The 25017-nt window shown below is 39.0% G+C and overlaps 1 protein-coding gene across 1 annotated transcript; it reads left to right on the top strand.

Moving 5' to 3' along the window:
• Window positions 1–14152: 14152 nt before the first annotated feature.
• Window positions 14153–18808, top strand: LOC147616498 (uncharacterized). Its single transcript, XM_086777093.1, has 8 exons — window positions 14153–15571; window positions 15680–15812; window positions 15997–16212; window positions 16504–16659; window positions 16888–17404; window positions 17537–17646; window positions 17736–17852; window positions 17976–18808. The coding sequence occupies exons 1-8, from the start codon at window positions 14286–14288 to the stop codon at window positions 18345–18347; spliced, it is 2907 nt and encodes a 968-aa protein (XP_086633219.1). The 5' UTR covers window positions 14153–14285; the 3' UTR covers window positions 18348–18808.
• The last annotated feature ends 6209 nt before the right edge of the window (window positions 18809–25017 follow it).

Here is a 25017-nt window from a genome sequence, read left to right as displayed (position 1 = left end):
CCTTTTCGTTTCACATTATGAATCTATTGTCTCAACTGAGACTTACGAGCACTAGTATCTGTATCAAACAACTTTACCAATGTATCCCATGCATCCTTGGGATTCTCAACATCATGTATATGTATGAGTATAGCATCCGAGATACATATAGACAAGTAATGCAAAACTTTGTATGCTCTCAGTGACCATTGCTTATGAGCTACAACCTATTGTTGTGTAGCTTGTCTGATTTCTCCTTGATTCACTCCACCTCTTTTGCTTGATTCTCTCCACCTCTCCCAGAATATCTCCACACTTCCTAAATCTTCTCATGCTACCCTTTATTCTCTCCCAGTAGATTCTTCTCACCTTTTCACAGGTTCTCTCACATTTACAGATTCTCTTTTACAGCCTCTAACCAAGGGCTTGTTCCCGCACACACCCTATTCACTTGTATATTTCAACACCTCCCCTCAAGTGAATACTCCTAGCACACCTGGACCCTATACCAAGTTTCCCTCTTACTTGATAGTCCGCAACCAGTGCCTAGCACACCTCCCCTCAAGTGAACTTAGCACACCTGGACCCTGTACCAAGTTTCTCTCTTACTTGATAGCCCGCGACCAGTGCCTCAAGTCCCTAAACTCATAGTCCTTGACACTCTCTCTCTCTATGTGTCCAAGGCTTACTACAAGTGTCCGCGACCTTGACTAAAGTGCTCACACATACATCTACCACGTGGCCTACATCATCGATGGCTCAGAGGTGGTTTTACTTTGTTGGGGCAGGTTACATTGGGTTGTAAGGTCTCTCTCTCTCTCTCTCTCTCTCTCAGATTTTCACATGGCTCCTCACTCTTTGGAGCCTCACATCTTCTCTTGTCTTCAGTATTCTTGTCGTGGCAGCTTCTCTTCACACGTCCATGTCTTCCTCTTCTTTCAATCTTCTTGTGGGCAACTTCTCTTCTCGTGTCCATGTCTTCCTTCAATGCTTCCTCTAGCTTTTCTTCTTGGTGTGGATCCTCCTCTTGGAAAGAGATGTTCTTCTTCTTTCATGGCTAGGGCCATGAGCTTGTCCGCCGGTCAGTTCTTTTGGGCTTTTGATGTTTATCTTGTGTCATTATGCAATGCAAACCTAAATCTATGCGGGAGGTCTTACCTCTTGCCTTATTCTGGACAAGGGCAGTGTCTGATCCCATTTTTACACTGATGTAATGTGCCCAATACATAATGCATATAGCATTCATTCTTATGCACATTTCAAATGCAACTTTGGCTGTGAATAATCTTGAATTTGAGTGAGATTTGTAGGCATTAACCAAGGGTTAAATGCAAAATGATGATTACCACAAATTTATCAGCATAATTTTACCAAAAAATTACATTAAATCAAGGGTAACCAATTTGTACGGAATGGTTGGAGTATCAAACCAACTCCGAATTGCAATCTGAAGTTATAAGGATCTGTATCAGATACCTAATGGTTAATTTGAATCCTCAATTGTACCAAAATATAGTAATTAGTACTGATTAATTATTGATTAGCAAATTAATCCTCTGTTTTGTATGCAAAAAACAGAGTATGCGGGGAGCCCAGATCTGAGGCCTTAGAGTTCAAATGAGCTCCAATCCTTTCAAGGCCATCAATAGCAATTAGTCTAGTAGAGGATTAAGCCAAGAAACACAAGATTTGACCAAACATTGAATGCTTAATCTCTGTTTTACTAAAGTCACCTGTCTACAGATTTGATGAAGAGTTTGGATCTCACTGTAGACTTGATCAAATCAAATTCTGACTTCACCAGCTTGTAGAGAATGCTTGAAAACACCTGGGGCTAAGAGGAATTAGACCCATTTGATTTGTGGAAGTAGAAATATCAAATTTACCTCAAAAAAACCGTGCCTCTTCATTCACGAATTTGACCAAACATTGAATGCTTAATCTCTATTTTACCAAAGTCACCTGCTCTGCAGATTTGATGAAGAGCTTGGATCTCACTGTAGACTTGATCAAATCAAATTTTGACTTCACCAGCTTGTAAAGAATGCTTAAAAACACCTGGGGCTAAGAGGAATTAGACCCATTTGATTTGTGGAAGTATAAATATCAAATTCACCTAAAAAAAAACGGCGCCTCTTCATTCACGAATTTCTGCAGTTTTTGGCGTTGGCAATTTACGCTTCTTTCTTGATGGGCTGAAGCAAAAGAGTGTTGACTATGTTGGGCTCGAAGGGTTTGGGCTAATTTTGAGTGTGCAAAAGGAGAGGGAGCTCCTCCACTGGCTAGGGGTACAGAGGTTAGTTGAAAATAACTAAAAATTTTGATTATTTTCTAATTATCTACTAATCCTAATTAACTAGATAATGGGCTCACAAACTTGATGGATTCTAGGCCTAGCTCTGATGCCCATGTTAAAATTACAGCAATGTGATGAGCTATGGTGGATCAAATACTAGAATCAATATCAAACACTAGTTTGGTACCAAAACAGGACACGTAAGTGTCCTTTTTTGGGGGTTGCGAAAAAAAATCAAACTCCTAATGTAGGCTTTAAAAACCAAAATGCTTCATTGGGCATGTGGAACATAACCCTATGCTTATGTAAAAAATGCTAAACATATAAAATGCCTTTTTATTTGGAAGTACATAAGCAACAAAGTAGCATATGTCTTGAAAATGAACATTTTTTAGGATTTTTCCAAATATGCAAGCATCATTCTCTCAAAAAAAATCCAATGATATCAATAGCATTTTTCCCAAGATATTTTGATAGCATACATTAGTCCAAGGAGGTAGAAGTTCACCAAAAAAATCATTTTCCTTTTCTAGAATTTTTTTCCAAAAAGTTGCATAAAATCAGCAAAAGTAACGCGTATTATCAAAACTCAATCACGCCACTAAAAAATAATGTAGCCCTATCAATGAGAATGTTGATTATTGGTTTTCATGCTTGAGATGAGATAAATAAGCCATAATTTGATGTGTATGACACTAACTTAGCCTCCACTTAAGTAGGTTCTTATCGCCTAGTTCTTAAAAAACTGTAAAAAATAAAAATGCAAAATTTGATCATCTTTTATCAAAAACTAATCATAACTATGCTTGCACAAGTAGTCTACACCTATAGTTACAACAAATAATGCACTTACACAGCTTTTTCCTTTGATGAAAATCAAAATTAGGCTCATAATTAGACATTTTATGTATTAAAAACAGGTTGCACAAAAGGCCATGTATGAGAAGAGGCCCAAAAAGTGGCTCTAAAGTTTTGGAAAATTCAAAACAAAGTAGTATTTACCCTATATAACATGGGTGCACCTCAAGTTTTACATTATTAGCTTGCATATGGAAGGAGAAAAATTCATGCTCCACCTGTAAAAAAAACGTCATTTCAATATTAGCGAGTCAAAAATTTATCCAATAATTGTTGTTTGATGATTCCAGGACTTAGTTTACATCATGGGCTTTCCATCAAGCCAAGTTTCATGATCAAACTATGTCCCTTCTAAAAGTTATGTCCAAATTACTACTATTTTGAAAACAGCAAAAATCATGCATTTTATCAGCATGTGTCTAAGAAAATTAAAATATTGCCTTGCAAAAGCTAAGAAAAGTGCAATTTAAAAAATCTCAAGGATTTTTTGTGTCTTGAGGAACATCTGTGGATGTTAAGCATTTCAAAACTCTTAATAGATTGCCCACAAAAATTCAAGAACTTTTCAGGACACTTGTCTCAGGACACTTAAGTGTCCAATTACAGAACTAGTGTTAACAAAGTGATTAGATGACAGAATTAGTGAGCAATTAACTAATAGCTTAATGTAGGCATGGATAATCAAGACGTAACTAATAGCTTAATGTAGGCATGGATAATCAAAAACCAGCAAATTCTCATTACGCCAATGCCTCAATTTATAGAGTTTACATCCAAGCATCTAATCCCAATGATTTCTCCTTGATTGACTCCACCTCTTTTGCTTGATTCTCTCCACCTCTCCCAGAATATCTCCACACTTCCTAAATCTTCTCATGCTACCCTTTATTCTCTCCCAGTAGATTCTTCGCACCTTTTCACAGGTTATCTCACATTTACAGATTCTCTTTTACAGCCTCTAACCAAGGGCTTGTTCCCACACACACCAAGGGCTTGTTCCCACACACACCCTATTCACTTATATATTTCAACAAGGCTTTGGTCGGATTGGCTCCTTCTTTGAGTGGTAGCTCGACTTCAAATTTTGATCTTTCCCATCTTTGCCTTTTAGTGTTGAAGAACGCCTCTGTAGAATCATCTTTGTTTGGTAGCTCGACTACCTTCTTTTATAGGGCTGATTGTAAGGGTGGTTGCTCCTTTTATCTTCAGATCTTCATAATGTCCCTTTTTAATCTTGATTCTAAAGATGTTCCTTTGGGATACACTGCATACATTTCAAAGGTGTGCAAAAAATTGGTGCCGATTTGGATATCGCAATCATGCTTCTCATGGACATACAATCTGATGGGAACTGCTAGATTGTTGATCAGGATATCCGTGAGACAAATGTTTATGTGATTAGCCCTTTAGTGCCATTTGCATAAGTGACATCTATTCTGCATTTGTTCATTCTTTTGGGTTGAATGAGCCTTGGCTTGATTAGGCTTATTGTGGTGCCAGTGTCGACGAACATGTCAAGGGAAGGAAAGCAGATTAATTATTGGGCAATCTCTGTTTCTAATCCTTGTTCCCAGAATTATCTGATCCAGAAAGCTACTGACCATCTTGATACTGGTTTCGAAGGAATTGGCCAGTGCTTCTGTGCATTGTATTTGTATAGTAACTCTATTTTGGCCAGGAGCTCACCATTCTTTTCTAGTAGAAAGTCAAGATCTTCCTGCTGTCTGGCAAGTTCCTTTTTGTACTTTTCATTTTCTTCTTTCAATTGCATATTATCCTGGGCAGATGATTGATTATCCATTATGGCCTAGTTGTAGTAGTAGGTCACCTATCTCAGTTCTTCTGATTGTTCAGCCAATTCTACTTTAAGCTTTGTCACTTCTTCCGTGTTGCTTTGGAATTTTCCTTTCGCCTTGACTGGCAATCTGGGTGGAGATTCATCTCTGCTCCAAGAAAATACCTTTGTTATTTGTTCTACCTACTGTAGTAGGGAGAGATGATTCTTCTTCTTTTTAGAACGTTCCTCTTCCTATGAGTCATCTAATTGTCACAGTAGTTCTTCAAGCTTTTTGTACTGTTGTTTTGACGATCGATTGTTGTAGAGGAATTTCTCTTCTTCTTCTTCATTTGTAGTTGGATGCTTCCCAGTGGCGGTTATTATTATTTCCACCCCATGCTTGCGTTGAGGGTGTCCACCAACCAGTGCTTCCCTGCTAGTACGTCTTTTGCTTCTAATGTCCACCACTGCTTCCTTGTTGATGCTTGATTTTCTTCCATTCTTGCTTTTCAAAACTGGGAAACTAAGGTTTAGTTCTAAAAGCATTGATTCTAACAAATTTCACTAGTTCTTCTCCAAAGTCGGAGGAGGATTCTTCTTCTGTAGTAGACGACGGTGGAGGACTTGGTTCTTCTTCCGAGCCTGAGAAGTCCATGATGATGTCCACGTAGATATCTCCAACAAGTTTTGAATCTATTTGAATCAACTCATACTCTGCATTTTCTACGAGGAGAGCCTTTACTTTCCTTTTACTTGCCTTAGGGCAATATTTGGTATAGTGGCCTTTCTTGCCACACAGAGAAAGCATGCATCCCGTGTATTTACTGCTTTCTTTCTGAGCACTAGCCCGCAGCACAAGCTAGCCTACGGCTAACACTTAGCACACCCGCTGGGTCAGATTCCCAATTCGATAACTCATTACTACTTTCTTTCTGAGCACTGGCCCACGGCACAAGCTAGCCTACGGCTAACACGCACACCTGCTGGGTCAGATTCCCAATTCGATAACTCAAACCCACAAGGTTATCATCTTCCAGAATCTAGATGATCAAAATAAAGGCAAAAAATAATTCAAGAGATGTGGAGTGGTGATCCACAAGACATAAAGGAGGGTACCCTTGTTGCTACCCTACCTAAGGACGATGCTTTAAAACATCCATTTTGGATTGGCAAGGTAAAAGCTATCAACAACGATGAAATTGGTGAGCATACATTATCACTAAGTGCACTAGATGAGAACAACTCATGCAAATACATTTGACGGAAAGTATAGTTTAGAAATGGAAATACAACAAAAGGAAAGGGAAAGCGCAAGAGGGGAAAGAACACTACTAGCACTAGTGTACTACCACTTGATGGGGTAGATATTTTGGTGTATGACTTTACTCTCACAAAAGTGGGTTACTTGAGAAAGTCAACCATTTATATTTTACAAGAGAAGATCCCTTGCTTCAATAACTCTGAGCTTGGTAGCACATCCTTGGGTGAGCTAACATGACAGCAAACCCAAGTCTTTGTGGATAGTGATGAAGAGGATGCCTTGTCTACCTCCTCAAGGGAAGGCACACCAACAAGTGATGGTGATGGTGATGGTATAGGTAGCAGTGATGATGAGGAGCCATAACTATGCCATGAGTTGTATGTCTAGAAAATAGCTCCTTTTTTAGAGTTGTACTAATTACTTTTCTAGATTGAAGACGTCAATAACAAATGGTCTCTATTTTGGTATATTTTTTAAAACCTATTGTTAGATTTTAAGTTGTAATCTCAAAAAGTGAGCAAAACCATGTCTCTTTTTCATTCCATTTTTTGAAAAAAATGTGCAAACTGTCCTAAATAGTGTCATTTTTAGGTGACATTGTACACATGCATAGACCACTTTCCAAAAAAAAAGGTTAAAAATTGGCCTTTTTTAATGGAATCTTTGAAAGATGCTAAATGTTTCTCATTTTCAAGAAATATTACCTAGTTTGCCCGCAATAATGTTTAGTCCTTTTACACCTTGTAAAGCACCCACCACAAAGGTTAATGATATATCAAAAACCAAATCCTATTTTCAATAGGTCTATCTTAGGCCTTGTGCAAATTCTCAAGATCCCTTACTAGTTCTATTATGGGATATGGGATAGGGTTTGGGATATGCTCAAGTGTGGTTTTGTAGTTTGTACTTGACCACTTTCTCTAACATTGGCTCTGGTTCAGCTTAAACCTTTCTCACAAGATCTTGGGCTTATTTCATTATCTCTGTCTTCAACATGGATTTTGGGTGCTTGCATTGGACACCTCTCCAGTGTCAACATAGATCTATTGGCAACCGTCACTTCATTTGGCCACCGTTTGACATTAAAAATGCTAACATTGTATCTTTTACGTGTGCGATCATTGCTTGTTTATGAAAGGCGCACCATGGGATTAATTATCGAGATTGCATTCTTAGATTAAGTGTTTGCACAAGCCTAGGTGGCCCTAGATGGCCATGGACCTATATTTTAAGTATGGACGCCCAAGGTGTGAACGCTCAGGGCTAAGATAAGGGTCATTTGATGGCCATGGACCTATATTTTAAGTATGGACGCCCAAGGTGTGAACGCTCGGGGCTAAGATAAGGGTCATTTTGTATTCTCACCATTCATTCTCTTATGCAAGTAATAAAGTTCTCTTCTTCTTGACTTTCTTGATCTCTTGTGTGTCTTTTTTGCTTGCCTAATTCAATTAGAGCTACTATATGCTCAATGTGTATGTCCACTATATGCTCATTGTGTATGGTTGAGTGCATGTGAGACAGGGAGATTGAGTGAGAGGAGGGTCGAGCCCCCATTGGAGTGTGACGACGGAGTTGGAGTGGAGCTTTGGAGTGTGGCTACATAGAAACATCTTCTTCAATGAGATGAGTGACAAGTGTTCACGAGGTGAGTGACACACCTTGCCCATGCAATTGTGAGCTTGGTTATGGAAGATTAGCTTCTCAGTTTGAGTTTTTTTATGCTCCCAAAAGTGCGGTTGGGCAAAGCCCCATGACCTTGTTTAGTTCTTGCACTCTTTCTATGGTGAAAGGGCTTCCCATAAATGGTGCCGCTGCCATGGAATAGCCCTACCGCATAGCCACAATGCATTTTAAATGTGTGTGTGTGTGTGTGTGTGTGTGAATGAATTCTGTTATAATTTTGTTTTCTGTTTTTCCAAGAAACATGTTTCTCAATTTCTGCATGTTTTTTATTTGGACTGTGAGTTCTGCAATTTGTGCATTTAAGTTAATTATCCTTCCACTTATTATTTATAATTTTAAAATTAGAAAAGTTAATTAATCGGTTTCCTAGCATAGTGTTCATCCTAATTTTGACTCCTTACGTGGAGAAATTGGGAGAGAAACACTACCACTTTTCACTTTCATGTACAATGTTTGTAGCAAGGCATTGTGGCCTAGTTCAATGAAATTTGTGCCCTCCTCTTACTCTCCATCAAGCCATCAAATTTCCTTACAATTTTAAAGTCCAAGTTACAGGTCGAAGTAAAGGCTAAAATTTTGGTGATCCATATCGAAACAACTTAAGTACAGGCACATGGAACAAAGAAAAACACTACCTTGGCATTTACTCACATCAAGTAAAAAGTAATTTTATTTCACCTGCATAATGTAAAAATTGGTGATCAAGTGTGAGAATTATACCTACAGAAGATAAGTGGGAGAAAGGAAAACACTAGCTTCGCATTTAGTCATCAAGGAAAAAACAATTGTATTCCACATGTATGGATGTAAAAAGTGGTTAATACTAGCATGGTTATAAGTGGAAGCATAACCACTTGCATGTGATATGGGTAGTCTTTGATCAAATGATCAATCCCAAACTTAGTACAAGTAAGTACTAGCATGTCATTAGGCAGTGATGCCATTGGCTGAGTTTGGTGCACATGAGCCACATTCTTGTAGGACAATTTGCTATTCAATGAGCCATTGCAACCAAAACATTGTAGTGCCCCCCTTCTCATATTTGAGTTTATATCTTTACCTTTCCACTGTACCGTGGTTTGGAACACTGGTACTGGCATGTTATTTTGTAAGACATAAAATTCTGGCACAATCTCCATGGCTTCCTCATCGTAGTCACTATTGATTTCTACCTCACACATCATTTCACCCTCATTCGATGGCTCCTCAATCAACACTTAGTTGATTTTAGCCTGTGTTGGTTGTGGTGGTAGAACAAGTGGCGGAAGAGGCAACACGTGCTATACTTGGAACATCCCTCTTGATAAATAGGATGGGTTCGTCTGACCTGCAGCAGTCGCAGTGTTTTGCACTGGTGGTGCCGGTAAGGCCAGTGGCGCTTTGGGTGCTGCTATTTGTGCTATAGTTTGCAGTCTCAAATACCTGCACATGGAAGTGTCATGGCTCCCTAATTTCACGCAATGAGCACAATAGAGTAATGACCTTACTCTTAATTGAGGGCATTCAGTAGTGGTGTGATTCATTCTAAACATAGAACACCATACCAGATCTCTTTGAGGGTAGAGATGAGCATGCCCATGACTAATGCTTCTCTTCCATCCTTAACCTTCAATTTGTCTAGTATGGCACTACTGAGTTCGTCCCCACAGTCATGTTACCAACTTTCTTGCTCTGAGTTCCTGTGTCTTAGTGACTCAAGACTCACAAAGTTATTGTACTAAAGCTACCTTAACATCTTTAGGTTGTGGCAATTCAGGCATATTGTCTTCATATTTGATTGCCAACTTACAGCATGCATCCAAAGTAGCCAGTCGGGATCTTGAACTCCTCTCCGAAATCACGATAATGACTAATTACCAATTAGCCTCTCCCATAGTTTACATCTTGAATTCAAGTGCTTGAGCCAGGATACATAGTCTTGCATAGACTCATTTTCTTTCTGCTTAATATTATGTAGATGTGCCACAGGACTCCATCTGTCACCACTTCGGGCAAAGCTTGGCACAAACACATTCTTGAGCCAAGTGAAATTGATCTTATCTTTTGGCTTTAGGGTTCGAATCCATTGATGAGCCTTTCCTTCTAGGGTCAGTGAGAAGGCATGAATCATGGTCACATCACTCACTGGCCCACAGGTTTTGCATGTAGACTCAAAGATCTCAACATGTTGGATTAGGTCCCCATCCCCTAAGAAATTTTCATAGGTTCTAAATTTGGTATGGCTCAGCCCTGCCCATTTCCATACTATGGTGGCATTCCTGAACATTTCTGGTTCCTTACCACATGACTGAAATGGATTTACCTTTTCCATTTCCTTTTCTTCAGCCCTTGTTCACCGAGTATCGAGCTCTTGTTTCCTTAAGCTCAATGCTCGCAGTTGTCGCTCTACTTCAGCCCTCTTCAAGTCTAATTCTAATTCATCTAAGGTTGGGAAGAAGACTTGACCGGTCCTGGCTGCACTTTCCATGTCCCTCCTCATCCTGGGAGTTCCAGTGTTAGATAGCCTAGAACTCAAAGGTTGGGTTGGTACTTCTAGTTTTACACCTTGTCCAGTGCTGGTTGATGGGCATGCACCTGCTGTGCAGATTGCACTTCATTTTCTATGCTGGTTTGGAGACCAAAAAATCCCCTAGCTATGTCAAAGATACCACTAGATCTTGTAGTAGGGAAACTTTGTTTTTCTTTCTCTCTAATCCCAAGGAATCGTAGCCCTTCTTCCATGGACTCTTCACTACTTGCATCAATGGTGTTTAGATTTCTATGAGCCGAAACACTCAATTGAGTGCTTGTAGAATGGCCTGAACCAACACTCTTTTGATAAGGTGGTTCGATGCACTATCATCGGGAGTAAGGTCGTCTTCGATAAGTTTTCCAGATCTCAAGTGTATGTGAATATGACTTGATAGGCTAAATCACTACCCCAAATGAATTCTGTAGGGTTCTGTCAATCTAAATTTTTAGGCCGTTAGACTGTAGGTAACAAGCAGTTCACGCCGTGAGATAGCAGGAAATGGTTCATGTTGTTAGACCAGAAATGGTTCACGTCGTGAACTATTTTCTGCACTTTCACGTGTTCAACGGTTACTTTGAATTTTGGGTCCACGTGCCCTATTCTAAGTTCGTTGGTCTCAATTTGGAAATTTTAAAACACTTTCCTAACTTGAATCTAACTGTCCTTAGTTCATGAACTAGATCCGTTAATGATAGTTCATGCCGTGAAACTAGAGAAAACTGATCACGTCGTGAAGTAGTAAGCAATGGTTCACGTCATGAAGTGTTGAATAGTTCATGCCATGAAAAGGCAGGTGTTTCACGTCATGAGACCAAAAAGGATTCACGTCGTGAAAAGATAGACAGGTCACGTCGTGAAGTATTCTTTGCTAGTTCACGGGATAAGATTCCATAGGATCCGTTGTATCAGAGGTGTCAAGATAACGGTACCCTATTTTTAGCAAGGTAATCCGTAAATTACGGCACTGATTATGGAAGCGGTTCATGTCGTGAGATAGAAGGAAATGGTTCATGTCGTGAACCGTTTTCCTACACTCACGTGTTAACTCCCACGTTGATAGAGTGAAGATTGGGTGTAAATTACCTATCCAGATGCTCCAAAATGGTTGTGGTAGTAATAAGGAGTGTAATTCAACTTTAAAGCACAACCAATGGCTCTTTATTTTTTTTATTTTTTTTTGAAAAAATAAAAAATAGAGTATCACCATGCTCGTTGACGCCAACAAGTTTGGTGACACAAACATTAAAATTTAAAAGAAAAAACAATGTAGTTTTCCTCTAGGGTCACCCAAGTACTCACCCACACAACAAAACAAACAATTTCTCACAAATCTTTACTTCCACTCAAACCTTATCCATTCATTCTTTACACAATGCACTACCTGAATGCAAGGGCAATGATGAAACATGTACAGTGGGAGTTGAAACTCAAGGAGGACGGAAGAAACAATGGTGTTTCCCCGGCAGCGATGCTAAAAATGATATGGACTACCACACCTCCCAAGAAGGAACTCTAAACATTCATCATTGAAAGGAGCAATAGATCACAACCATCGTAGGGTACTTGCCAATGCTTCGCTGATGTCCCTAGAGGTCTCTAAGCTCACTTCGAGAAGCTCCAATCCTCCAAGCTCCACCTCCACGATGTCGTTGTAGAGTCATTCGTACCACCACACAAGGCAATCTCTCTCTCACACTCCTCTACACACAAGCATACAAGCATAGAGAAGGCACATGCACTAGAGTACACTCTCACACTCTGTCTTAAGATAAGGCAAGAGCTCTCATAGCACAAAGGTGGATTGTGTCCATTCATTATTATGAGAAAATAACTTATATACAACTGGCCCTTATTCACACTTGGGAGCCCAAAACTTACTAACTAAGGCCTTGGGTGGCCAGTATCTCTCATAATGTACAACTTCTATAGTGCCTTTACATGACACTTAATAATGTCCTCAAATGGAGGAGCATATTTGTTAATCCAACATGGGATTAACAATCATCGATTAAACTAGTGAATCCCACAATTGAATCGTGAAGAATCCCACTGCAGAAGCTTGTAAAAAAGCTTTTGAAAATTAGCTTTCCTATGGAGGTTTCAAAGCTATAAAAGCAGATAGAGCTATTGATGCCTATGTGCACTGGAGACAAAGCCAAGAAGCCGCCTTTGAGTGAAGCTTGAAGCTCCAAATATGTAAGAGAAGCTTCAGTGGACACCAAAAACTTAATGATGAATCTGATACCACTATTAGCTCATAATGGAGTTAAACTCACACACACACAATGCTCAATGGCTAACTCAAAGGAGAGAGATGAATCTCTCTGTAAGTACAAAGAAGAAAGTACAAATGAGCAACAACCCTAAACAATGGATGAGGTTGCTTATATACTAGCTAGCCTTAAGGTATCTCTTCACACCTACATGGCCATGGGAAAAAAACTGGTGAGATTAAAGTACTTATGGCATTAATACATGGCCTCATTGTAGGACTACCATAAATATCTAACAACTAATACATAAGCAATTTTTTAAAAAAAACATCAAAACATAAACAATGTCAATATAAGAATAATCTTATTAACTTATTGTTATCATTCACTACTCAAAAACCTAGTTAGGCAAGTTCTATAGTGATAGTAAAAGTCATCCATAAGATTACCATGTAATTGTTTTCTTCCTAATCCATTTGTTAGATGCACCATTTCTATGGGCTTTACACACATGTAGAGGATGGGTGACAAACTTCCCTACTAGATGGCACGCAAGCACCATTTTTGCGGGGATTTACACACATGTAGAGGATGGGTGACAAACTTCCCTACCTAGATAGTACGCATGCATTTCCCTATCCACCATCATTGATTTATGACACAAAAGGAGAGTGCATTCATGGGCTTAAAGAATGTATTAACACCCTAAGTTTTCTGTAGGTGAGGTTTCACTTATGGGTCTTCATACGATTTCACTAGAATAAGAACACATAGTAGAATCTAATAGAGTTTGTTTCCATGTGCAGTTTGGCTATTAATATTGAATTTTCCAACAATACTGTGTAATTGGCAAACTATTTCCTGGGCCACCCTCCAACACTATGGTGTAATTTTGGCAAACTATTTGTCCAATTTCTTAACCTTCCAACACCACAATGTGTCCATTAGCATAGCTTTTCCTACAAGCTAATTTGATCAAATGTAAGCTTGTGCATGGTTGCATTTGGTGAGGACACATGTGAGATTTACCCAAGGGAGGTTAGACTCCTCATGGGTCCTTGGTGTGGTCTAGTTGCCACATGCAATTATGGATGCAATTACAAAAGTGCATCCTTCAACAATTTATATGGATGCATGAAGGGTGAAGTTAATTAGGCCAAAATGTTGCCCATTGAGGAGCCTCAGTGTCTTGCTCTTGCGAGGGTTAAATCGGTCAATAGACACGTGCAAGTCGTGTAAAAGTTTTATCCATAGGCAATGGCCTCAAGATACGGATTCAATGAATCTAGACCCTTTCACACACGACTAGATGCATTGCATCTTGTTGACTTGGACTTAGAATCTCGGGTGGCAAACGCTTTGCTGCAACATGGCAGCATATGGTTGGAGGGAGGGCCGCCACGGTGGTAAAAGGCTGCGTTTCTATTGGTTGTTCCATTTTTGCGTTAAGCTCGGCAGGACAGGATCTAGCCGCTTTTTGCTCCATCTTAAGATGATGGTTTTGCGTTCCTTTCTACATTACAAACCTTGCATTGCATGCATCTCTATTCATAATTGCTTGGATAGCCAGTCTCACCAATCCCCATTGCCCAGCTTAATCACTTCACTTTGCTTTTTATATCATCAATACATTTAACTACTTTAATTGGTTTCCTTAGCACTGCCCAATTCTGAGCTTCCATGCAAGCTCGCTACTGAGCAAGATGGTTAAGCCTGATCAAGAAAAACGCAAGAAAAAGTTCTACAACCCTTTTCCTAGAGAGCCATCTAATATTGGGTTGTTGAAGGGCACGTTGGTGTATTGTGAGAAGGCTTTGCAAACAAAGACCTTTGCAGCAGGACAAGGCTTTCTAATAAATTGGCATGCTGAGGGGGGAGGCTTCATGTCAGTGACTCATAAAGAGGAGCCTCAAAGGGTGCTATGGTCTACTATACATGGGCATGCCTTCATAAGTGGAGCTCTTGGAAATGATGTTGTGAAAGAGAGTAGGGGCTCTTTCTCTATCCATGAAAAGGCTGAGTTAGTGCTAAGCCATCAGACTATTGAGCAAATCCAAGTTGTTTGGCCACAAAACTGTGCCCAAATCACTGATCAAGCTAAGCCCACAAGTTATACCTCCGAGATACAAAACAAGGCTACCACTTTCTTTCATGAAGCTTCATGTGCCCTTGAAGATGGTGATGGCCATAAAATTGATCTCCAAGGCCCTGCTGTTATTGTCACAGGTTGCCTCTACAATGACCCCAAATTAGCAGCTTGCCAACTCAAGCACTGCCTTGTATCACAAAACGCAGATTTAGGACCCTTCTATGACATCAATAGAAGCACATTTGCACAAATAGGGGCTAGATATTGGCTCTTTTTGGGAGAGATGAGGAACCATCACTTGGGCTTCTCTTTGAAGCTTGAGATACCAGTAAAGCAAGCGCCTGATTTACATTCTCTTGCATTATTTCATCCCCAGTTAAGCCAGCATAGCCACTTGCAAGCTATTATAAAGCAAGGACATGCACACTGCACCTTGGATAACCTTGATCAAATGCTTTGGCTATGGTCTCGGAGGCCCCTCTCTGCTTTTAAATGGAGGGGCTCCTCTTACACCTTTACCAAGCTCAACCAACCTGTAGCAACATTGAAAAGGTTGATGGTGAATGATATGTTTACACATAAGAGAACGGTACCCATTGCGTTTGAAGAGGAATTGGAGAAAAGCAACTTGCTTTTGACAACTGATGATTATGAGTTAATTAAGCCAATTGATTCGATATTGGGCTATAATTCCAAATCCATGGGGCAACGGTTGGATTGCAAGTTGAATAGGGTGATCTTAACCTATGCTGCTGATGAGGATGAGAGGTTCTTTGGGTTTGGTGAGCAATTTTCATACTTCGATCTTAAGGGTCGGAGAGTGCCCATCATGGTGCAAGAGCAAGGGCTAGGGAGGGGTGATCAACCAATTACAGCGGCTGTAAACCTAGTTGCAGAAAGGTACCAGTTCAACTCGTGTGTGTGTGTGTGTGTGTGTAATCTCTTAATTCTTTTACATGGCATTGTTTTTTAAATCATTGGTGAATGTGGGCCCTTCGCATATTGCAGGTCTGGAGGTGACTGGCATACCACCTATGCTCCTGTGCCATATTACATAACCTCTAAATCCCGTTGCATTTTTCTAGAAGAATACAACTACTCAGTATTTGATCTCACCAGAAGCAACACAGTGCAGATCCAGGTAACCTCTCTCGTCTCAAGCATAAACTTATCATTAACGAGTTTAAACTGGTAATTAGGCTAGTAATTAATTGATTTAGTCGCTCAATTTACATATTTAGTTTGTGCGTATGGGTTAATGCGTGATCAAATCAACAAGATCTTGGGTGTTTAAATTGGTGTTTTATCTATTTATTTTTCCCCAGTTGCATGGGGAGGCAATGCATGGTAGGATAGTGCATGGGCAAACCCCATTGCAGCTGATAGAGAGGTACAGTGAAGCCATTGGCAGGATGAGGGAGCTTCCGGATTGGATTGTGGAAGGGGCTATTGTGGGCATGCAGGGTGGCGCGCAAGCTGTCCGCCGTGTGTGGAACGAGCTCAAGGCAGCTGATGTGCCCATCTCTGCTTTCTGGTTACAGGTGAGGGCCTCTAGCTAGTTATTAGTATTAATCATCAATTACATGAAAAATTTGCTTCACTTAATCACAAGGTCACAACCATGAGGCCTCCATAATTTGTAATCATCTATCATATTATCTCATTGATACTTACTCCTAATAACATTTTTATAATGATTTAAGAACTCATTGTGGTTGCAAAGTGCTCATTGGCTTTAATGATAAAATGTAGAAATATCTTCAACATTTGCTTGGTATAGATGTACTTAATGTTAATCAAGTTACTAATTACACCTCATTTTCGATTAACAGGATTGGGTTGGACAGAGAAAAACAAGCATAGGTTGGCAGCTATGGTGGAATTGGGAGGTTGATGAAGAGCACTACCCTGGATGGAATGAGCTCGTGAAAGACCTCAAAGACCAAGGGATCAACACCATGGCATACCTTAATCCTTTCCTTGCATCGGTAAAAATGCAATGCCCAACTCATTATAATCAAACTGATTACTCAAGCTCAGTTAGAGTAATTATTACAGTCAATCCACTACAATGCCTTATGATTTAGATGACAAACTCATTAGTTAGAATCGTTGCACAGATCATAATTGTGAATGTAAATAACCTTTTTGATCCAGATTTCCAGAGTAACTCTAGCATGTTTTAGTACCTGATGATGGATCGTATTTGTGGGCAGACAGATGAGAAGCCCAATAGGTCGCGGGACCTATTTGAGGAGGCCAAAAGGCAAGGCTATTTGGTGCAAAGCCCAAGTGGGTCACCTTACATGATACCCAACACAAGCTTTGAGGCAGCAATGGTGGACTTGACAAACCAAGAGGCCTGCAAGTGGCTAAAGGGAGTGATGCATGGCATGATAAGGACAGGTGTGAAAGGGTGGATGGCCGATTTCGGGGAGAGTCTTCCCTTTGATGCAAGGTTGGGCTCAGGGGAGGAGCCCAGAGGAGTCCACAACAAGTATCCAGAGATGTGGGCCAGGCTCAACAGGGAGGTGGTGGAGGAGTGTGGTGGTGGTGGTGATGAGTTAGTCTTCTTCATGAGAGCGGCCTACATGAGGAGCCCCAAATGGGCCACCCTCTTCTGGGAGGGGGACCAAATGGTGAGCTGGCAACGCCATGATGGCATCAAGAGTGCTGTGGTGGGCTTGCTCAGTGGAGGACTCTGTGGCTTTGCCTTCAACCACAGTGACATAGGTATGTGCTAGCATGCTCCTCTTCTAGCTTGTGGTGTAGTCACATATAGAAGTATACATACATGCGCCATAAGAAAAAGGTTTTACCAAAAAGATGGTCGTTCAGTAGCCTGATTAAAATCCGGCCCTGCAGGAGGCTATTGTACCGTCGATCTGCCATTTCTCCGCTACCATCGAAGCGAGGAGCTGCTTCTACGCTGGATGGAACTCAACGCCTTTTCCACCATCTTCAGAACCCATGAGGTGACAACCAGATGATTAATAATTGAGCTAATTCTGTTTAATATGTTGTTGCCTCGGCTGCAATTACTCATGATCTTACGACACGGCAGGGCAACATTCCGTCCGTCAACCACCAGTTCAACACAACTCCCGGCAGCCTCCGGCATTTTGCAAGATTCGCAAAAGTGTACAAGGCCTGGGCATTCTACCGCAAGCAGCTTGTCAAGGTCGTCCGTCCCCTCCTTTGGAGCCATGGAACCATGCAGGTTTTAATGACTTAATGTGAGATGCCAACTTCCTAAATCTCCTAAGAGAGAACTGAAATTATGTGTCGAAACTTTGCATTGCAGGAGGCGGCAACTACTGGGTTGCCCGTCGTGAGGCACATGTTTCTTCACTACCCACACGACCCTCACATCATGGCCATATCCTATGAGCAGTTTCTAGTCGGCAGTGAGATTCTAGTGGTGCCTGTTGTGGACAAAGGCCGAGAACACGTGTGGGTCTATTTCCCAGCTGGCCAAGACGAGTGGCAGCACGTGTGGACGGGGAACATCTACGGTTCCTTCGAGTCTAATCGAGGTACCAAAGTGAGAGTGTCTTCACCCCTTGGCTACCCTGCTGTCTTTGTGAAAACAAAATCTCAAATTGGGAAAACGTTCATACAAAACCTTGCTAGCCTCCATCTCTTGCCTACAAACCACCAAGACTTTTCTCAATAGGAGTCTTACCACCACCCACACTTCTCTCAATAGAAGCCTTGTCAAATGGGCAAGGACTTGGACGCCCAAAATTGCTCATACAAGGCTGATGGATGACCAAGATGAATCCTATCAATGGGTTTACTCCATATGCTTCCATGTTATAATAGTACTAGCCATCTACCTGTGTGGTGGGCTCTTAAGGGGTAGCTTGTCTCATCTTTGATTTGTTCACATCATTGGTTCCCTTGTACAAAAGAGTTCTTCACATCATTGGTTCCCTTGTACAAAAGAGTTCTTCATCTCCTACCTTCCCATTTGAGTTCCCTCTACATTTGACACCAACACCCACCCATATCAATTCAATTCATCATGTGATTCTTTTTGTCCCTTATGGACATAATAGAAGATTATTTTGGGCTCTCCAATGAACTTTGTCCCAATGCGCATGCACATATGATTCTTTCAAGCAAAGATATATTGTAACCCACATTTTCTATTGTGCTTTGTCACTTATTTTGTCTTTTCTTTGCAAAGGAAAGGCCATAGAAACTTTTTAGTTTTTTTTTTACCACATAAAATATTACATTTTCAAAAAATATGTTTATGTAGCACTAGTTTGGAAATAGGGCTATGCCTTCTCTTTTGAGATTTTCATGGATTTGTTTTGTTAAGCTCAAAATTCAAGCTATAATGATTCCTTTTATAGTCATACATAACTATTGAGACTTAAAAGGAATACATGAATCTTTGTATGATCAAAGGTCCAAGGAGATAGATTTCAGGACATTGCTCATAGTTTGTCATCGTTAACAAAGTGAAGAAATGTTTTCTCACTCTTACATTAGTGAGTGATGAGTTTTCTCACTTTTACATTGGTGATGAGTTTTCTCACTTTTACATTAGTTTGTTATCATAAGGAATTAAGGAAATAAGTGTGCAAGAAAATCTCTCTCTCTCTCTCTCTCTCTCTCTCTCTCTCTCTAATGACATCCTAGTTTTAGTGTGACTTCACACATGGATAGTGCTGCAAACTCCTCTCTAGAATGAGCCTCTAGAATGAGGTAGTTGCCCTTGGTTGGTGCTTGGTTTTGACATGGCATGCCCACTTCATGATGATCTTCATATAATGCATTCATACGTGGATGAAGGGCTGACCAAACCTTCCATGGATTTCCAAAAAGAAGGCGTAAGTGTTTAGCTTGAAAATCTTGGACAAGTATGGGGTGGGATGAAACCTCTTCACTTTCCACTATTTATATCTCTTAAGATGTGCATCATGTGATATTAACATATGTTATTTTGCACTTGTTCATGAATTTCATGAAAAAGCTATGTGCTCAAATCAAAGAGGCCAAGTCCTTAAGTTTGTGAAGGATTTGTCATCCCTCATAGAAATGAATCTAGAGATATTTTTAAGAAATCTTCAAAGAAGGAGAAGACCTTAAGAATGACTATAGACCCTTATAGATTTTCAACATAAATATATAAAACCCAAATAAGGGAAGTAGATAGATGACCTTAGAAAGACTTTCTTTGTACACAAAGGAACTTAATTGAAGTTAAATGGATTGACTTAGAAGTGAACCAAGAATGACTAAAGACCCTTATAGATTTTCAACATAAATATATAAAACCCAAATAAGGGAAGTAGATAGATGACCTTAGAAAGACTTTCTTTGTACACAAAGGACCTTACTTGAAGTTAAATGGATTGACTTAGACCTTAAGAATGACTAAAGACCCTTATAGATTTTCAACATAAATATATAAAACCCAAATAAGGGAAGTAGATAGATGACCTTAGAAAGACTTTCTTTGTACACAAAGGACCTTAATTGAAGTTAAATGAATTGACTTAGAAGTGAACCAAAAAAGGGAAAAACTTGAGAAGTCCTCACAGTCTAGGATATCTGTGGCTGGAGGAATTCAACATGCTCTAGAGTTTCCACTAGAGAGCTGTGATGTCTCATTGAGCTTACAATAGTTTACACTCCCTCAAATATAACTATGGCATTTGGAATTCTGCTTTATTGTTGGATATTGTATTTATGCGACGCATATGTGTTTATTTTTGGAAGTCTGTGAAGGTACCACACAACTTTATGGAATGCCAGTGTGGGTATCATTCGTGGGGTGCACCACACCAAGGTGGTCATCCGAGATCTTGACCCCTCTCACTCTCGACAAATGTGGGTGTGCTCTTGACATGATTGGTATGATGGATATGAAGCAACTCCGGAGTTTTTAAATTTAAATTTAGGGTCTTGGGCTAGTCTTAACCTTCATCTTACCCATGGACATTAATGCTGGAAAATAATTTCTCTTTCTCTCTCTAGAATTATCTTTCTAGAATCCTTGGCTATCCTTGCATCAAATGATTTATCCTAAAAGAAAATCTCCTTCTTTCACCCTATTTATTGTTAATCTCTTCTGTTAAATTAGGCTAATCTCTTATCTTTCTATCATCTTTCTCTCTAGGCATGGGGTAGCTCGTAATTTGAGCATAATCCTCCTAATTAAATTCCAATATCCATAAACTAATCCTAAATAACTTCCCTAAACTTGGATTTATCTCAACTAAGCATCTAGATTATTTTTTCTCTCTCTAGAAATCAATTTATTAGCATAAGGCTTTAATAATAATATCTCTTAGGTCTAGGAGTAACTTACTACAATCCTTAATTTTCCTAAGGTTCTAGGCAACAAGAAATTTTCCCTAATTTATTAAAGTTTCTACAAAGGTTAAGAGTAATATCTAACTCAAGTTAAGGGTAAAGGGTCAAAAATCAACCTTAGAGATCTTTGGTTTTTCAGAAATGTGCAGAGTATATGAATTTATTATTATAACTTGATTTAAACTACATCACCATGAAATAGACAAATAAATTATAGAAATGTAAAATTTAAGCAAATGTCGTAGTTGTACCTTGGAAATTTTGACTTATAGAAGGCTTGTTGTAGCACGTTTGTGAAGAAATGAGCTTGCCACCTCTTCAAACCCATGAGTTTTTCTATGGATCCCTAGGTTTATGCACAACTCTAATGATCACTCTGTTACTTTACAACTCTAATGATCCCTAGCTTCTTGTTCAACTCAAATGATTACTTCCAACCTCGATAATGCTAACATATGACCAATGGACATGTACAACACTGAAAATAAGGTAGAAAGAACTTTGATTCATGTATTTCTCATGAGAAGGGAACCTTTTTTTTATATTTGAAAATGGCAGTTGCACAATCTATATGCACCATTAGTTCACCTCAAGGTTGGTAGTCCACCATATTCCATATAACTCAACCTTAGACTTCATCCATCCATCCAATTTCCATGCACTCAACCACTCCTACATGCATCCATCCATACATCTAGTCAACCCCCACATTTATGCATGGCTACATTTATCTATTAGTTCAACATGCTTGTCTCTACCTTGACAATTATCTTTCTTTCCAAAAAGTATGCCAAACATTTTTGCTTTCACCTTCTTACCATAGACCTTAGCCTTTCCACCTTGGATAAATTAAAATATGCACTCTATTTATAATTTTTACCAAGGCTAATGCACACACAGTCCCTAACATAATTTATGAATAATTTTATTATTTAATTTATCTAAAAATAATTCTTTTATTTCTTTTTAAAAATTTCTAATATTATTTTATGATATTTTCTTTTTCTTTCTAACCCCAATGTGTAGGGGTACACATGGGAAAACCCTAATTAATTTATACACATGGCAACTTCGTTGCTAACCTTGAATTTTATTTTCATGAATTCTTAATATCTTAGGTTTCTAATTTTCTCACTAAAATGCACATCTTATTAAAATTTCACATTCTCTCACTAGAAATATGCACCTTCAAAATTAATATCTCAGCTATATTAGGATAAGAGGAGAGGGATCTTATAGTGCATTCTATCCACTATATTAGGATAAGAGGAGAGGGATCTTATAGTGCATTCTATCCACTTTAAACTTTGGCAAACTTGTAACAATACTTTGGGCTTGCACATCTTCAATCGTTGAATATTGACATGCTCAATGCATTTATGCCAAATATCGTTGTCTCCAGTCACATATGTACCATGTCCAAATGTGTTTATGCCAAATAGCATTATATGTAATCACACCTGTATCATGTCCAAATGTGTTTATGCCAAATAGCATTATATGTAATCACACATGTATCATGTCCAATGTTTTTTTCCGCACATCATTGTCTACAATCACACATGTACCGTATTGTGTTTATGCCAAATATATCATTGTCTATAGTCACATCAATATCATTGTCTATAATCACATATGTATCATGTCCAATGTGTTTATGCCAAATAGCATAATCACACTTGTATTATGTCCTATGTGTTTATGCCAAACATCATTGTCTATATAATCACACATGTACCATGTTATGTTTATGCCAAATATATCACTATCTATAGTCACACCAATACCATGTGCAAAAAATGCAACCTACACTTCAAAAATGCTTACATCCAGATTTGTAAACATTGTGCCAACTCTATTCCCCTTTGCAAAAAAGAGGCATTGGATATTAAAATCTTACATAACATCCGCATGAGGGTTAACCTCACTTGTAAACCCTGATCAATCATTTGACCAACATAAACCAAGTTCTTTGTTATGTTTGGCACATGAAGCAAATCAAAAAGGTATTTCATTTTTTCATCTTGTATAGACAAAGAAACTTTACCAACATATACAATAGAGTGCATTGTATCATCATATGTTTCTACATTAATCTAGTTTTTCCAAATCCCTTTTGATGCATTTATAATCATTTAACTAAGCTACATGACAAATAGCTACAAACGAATGTTAATTCTAGATAAAAAATAAGGGTCACATTCAATCCCTATCCAAGTAGAAAAACCAATTGTTTTCATTTCTTTGACTTTTTCTTGTACTTCATCTCATTTGATCAACCATATGGAGTAGTTAAAATTTATTCAATTACTTTAGAAATAAGAATTAATAGATTGTTCATTAGAAACTTCTACCTTTAACTTGTTTACTTGATGATGCATAGTTTCCTTAACAATTAGTAGATTGTTCGTTAGAAACTTCTACCTTCAACTTGTTTACTTGATGATGCATAGTTCCCTTAAGAGAATAGATTGTTCATTAGAAACTTCTACCTTTGACTTGTTTACTTGATGATGTATAGTTTATTAAAATGTGCAATGTAAAATGTGTGAGAGTAAATCTTGGGCTTGAGTATGCGAACGCACCCTAGAGAGTAAATCTTGGGCTTGAGTATGCGAACGCACCCTAGAGGTGCAAGATATTGTGGATGGATAAGAATGCCACATAAGATGTGTGAATGTTAAGAGCCACATAAAAGAATGTGGAAAAGGGAGTGCCACATGGCATGATGACGTGTAAAGTGGGGTAAGGCTAGAAGGCCTATATCATTGTATGGTTCATTGAGATATGCGATAGAATAGAACTATTGTTGAGTGTGCAATCTCTCTCTCTCTCTCTCTCTCTCTCTCTCTAGTCATGGAGTTTCTTGTGTGGTTTAATTCACCTTAACCTTATGTTTAATCTTGTGTCTATCACCATATCAAGCTTGAATCATGAAGGAGATGAAAGGCAAGAGGCTATGTGAAAATTGAGGTTTCATGCAAAGAGAGGGAAGACTTGGCGCAGTTTTTGTGGTCTAATACCCAAATTTCAATTGGTAATTCATCACTCGGGTATTGGTTTCTAAAATTGATCATATGGCTAGGAAGATCTTTATATGCTCTTTCCACTCATGTAACTAATTTCTTAATCCTTTACTTCATTGATGATCAGAATTTCTCCCAAAGTTGCTAACTTTTAGGTAAATTTTGGCAGTTTTATAGTCTTGTAGTAAAATGCTCATAACTTTTCGCTCGGTTACCTGTTTTCAAAAGTTTTTTTATAGACACGAATCTCTCTTCAAGCTCTACATATATATGTAATCCTCTTTTATACAATCTATATGGATTTAAAACTACAATTCTCTGTGTATCTCTGTTTTTAGAGACTTTTGGCCATTATTTCTTCTTAATAATGATTAATTCCTCTTAATCTCTTATCAAAAGGCAAATCCCATGTATCTTATCCTCTTGTAAGTGATTGCTATATTCTTTTACTTTAACATTTTCCGTCTAAATCGTCCAATTCGAACGAATGAACCTTACCAACATCCCCCGTATAATTTCGTTCACATAATCCTGAGTCGGAAGATTTTCTTCCAATAATGAATTGCCCTCTTGTTTGGAGCTGCAAGACTGGCAGAAATTCTTGCTTCTCCTAAGCCTTTCATCTTACCTTCCATGAATTATGATCTCACCTTTGATGTTTTTATCTTTATCTTAACCTAGGGAAAGAAAGGTAGGTGAGGAGGCTGTGAGGTTTCATACAAGTGTGTTTTGATTCTAAGAAGTGACCGAAGTCAAAACCTCAACTTTGTGTCACATCTTTTGGTGGAGACGGCGGGCAGGTTTTACTTAGAATTATTCTATTTTAACCTCAAGGTCCTGCATGATTAAAGAAAAGTTATTTTAAAATAAGTAAATTTTCCTTGTTGCTACTCATCTTTTGGTGCAAGATGTTCAACATTCCGGTGTTCCAAGGATCAGAAAGAGAAGACCCGGGGAGTTATCTCTGAGACTTTAACCGAGCATGCC

Source organism: Cibotium barometz, chromosome 38 (assembly GCF_041138505.1).
Source record: "Cibotium barometz isolate CiBa-2024 chromosome 38, ASM4113850v1, whole genome shotgun sequence".
NCBI classification, from domain to species: Eukaryota; Viridiplantae; Streptophyta; class Polypodiopsida; order Cyatheales; family Cibotiaceae; genus Cibotium; species Cibotium barometz.
The sequence above is the reverse complement of the archived record's forward strand: the minus strand, read 5'-3'. Positions and strand labels throughout refer to the sequence as shown.

What these genes read in the sequence shown, in the direction of transcription:
- LOC147616498 (XM_086777093.1), top strand. Translation starts at nt 14,286, where the DNA reads ATGGTTAAGCCTGATCAAGAAAAACGCAAGAAAAAGTTCTACAACCCT. An exon ending in GTAAACCTAGTTGCAGAAAG is followed by an intron (nt 15,572 to 15,679) that starts GTACCAGTTCAA and finishes CGCATATTGCAG; the next exon opens with GTCTGGAGGTGACTGGCATA. An exon ending in TCTCTGCTTTCTGGTTACAG is followed by an intron (nt 16,213 to 16,503) that starts GTGAGGGCCTCT and finishes TTCGATTAACAG; the next exon opens with GATTGGGTTGGACAGAGAAA.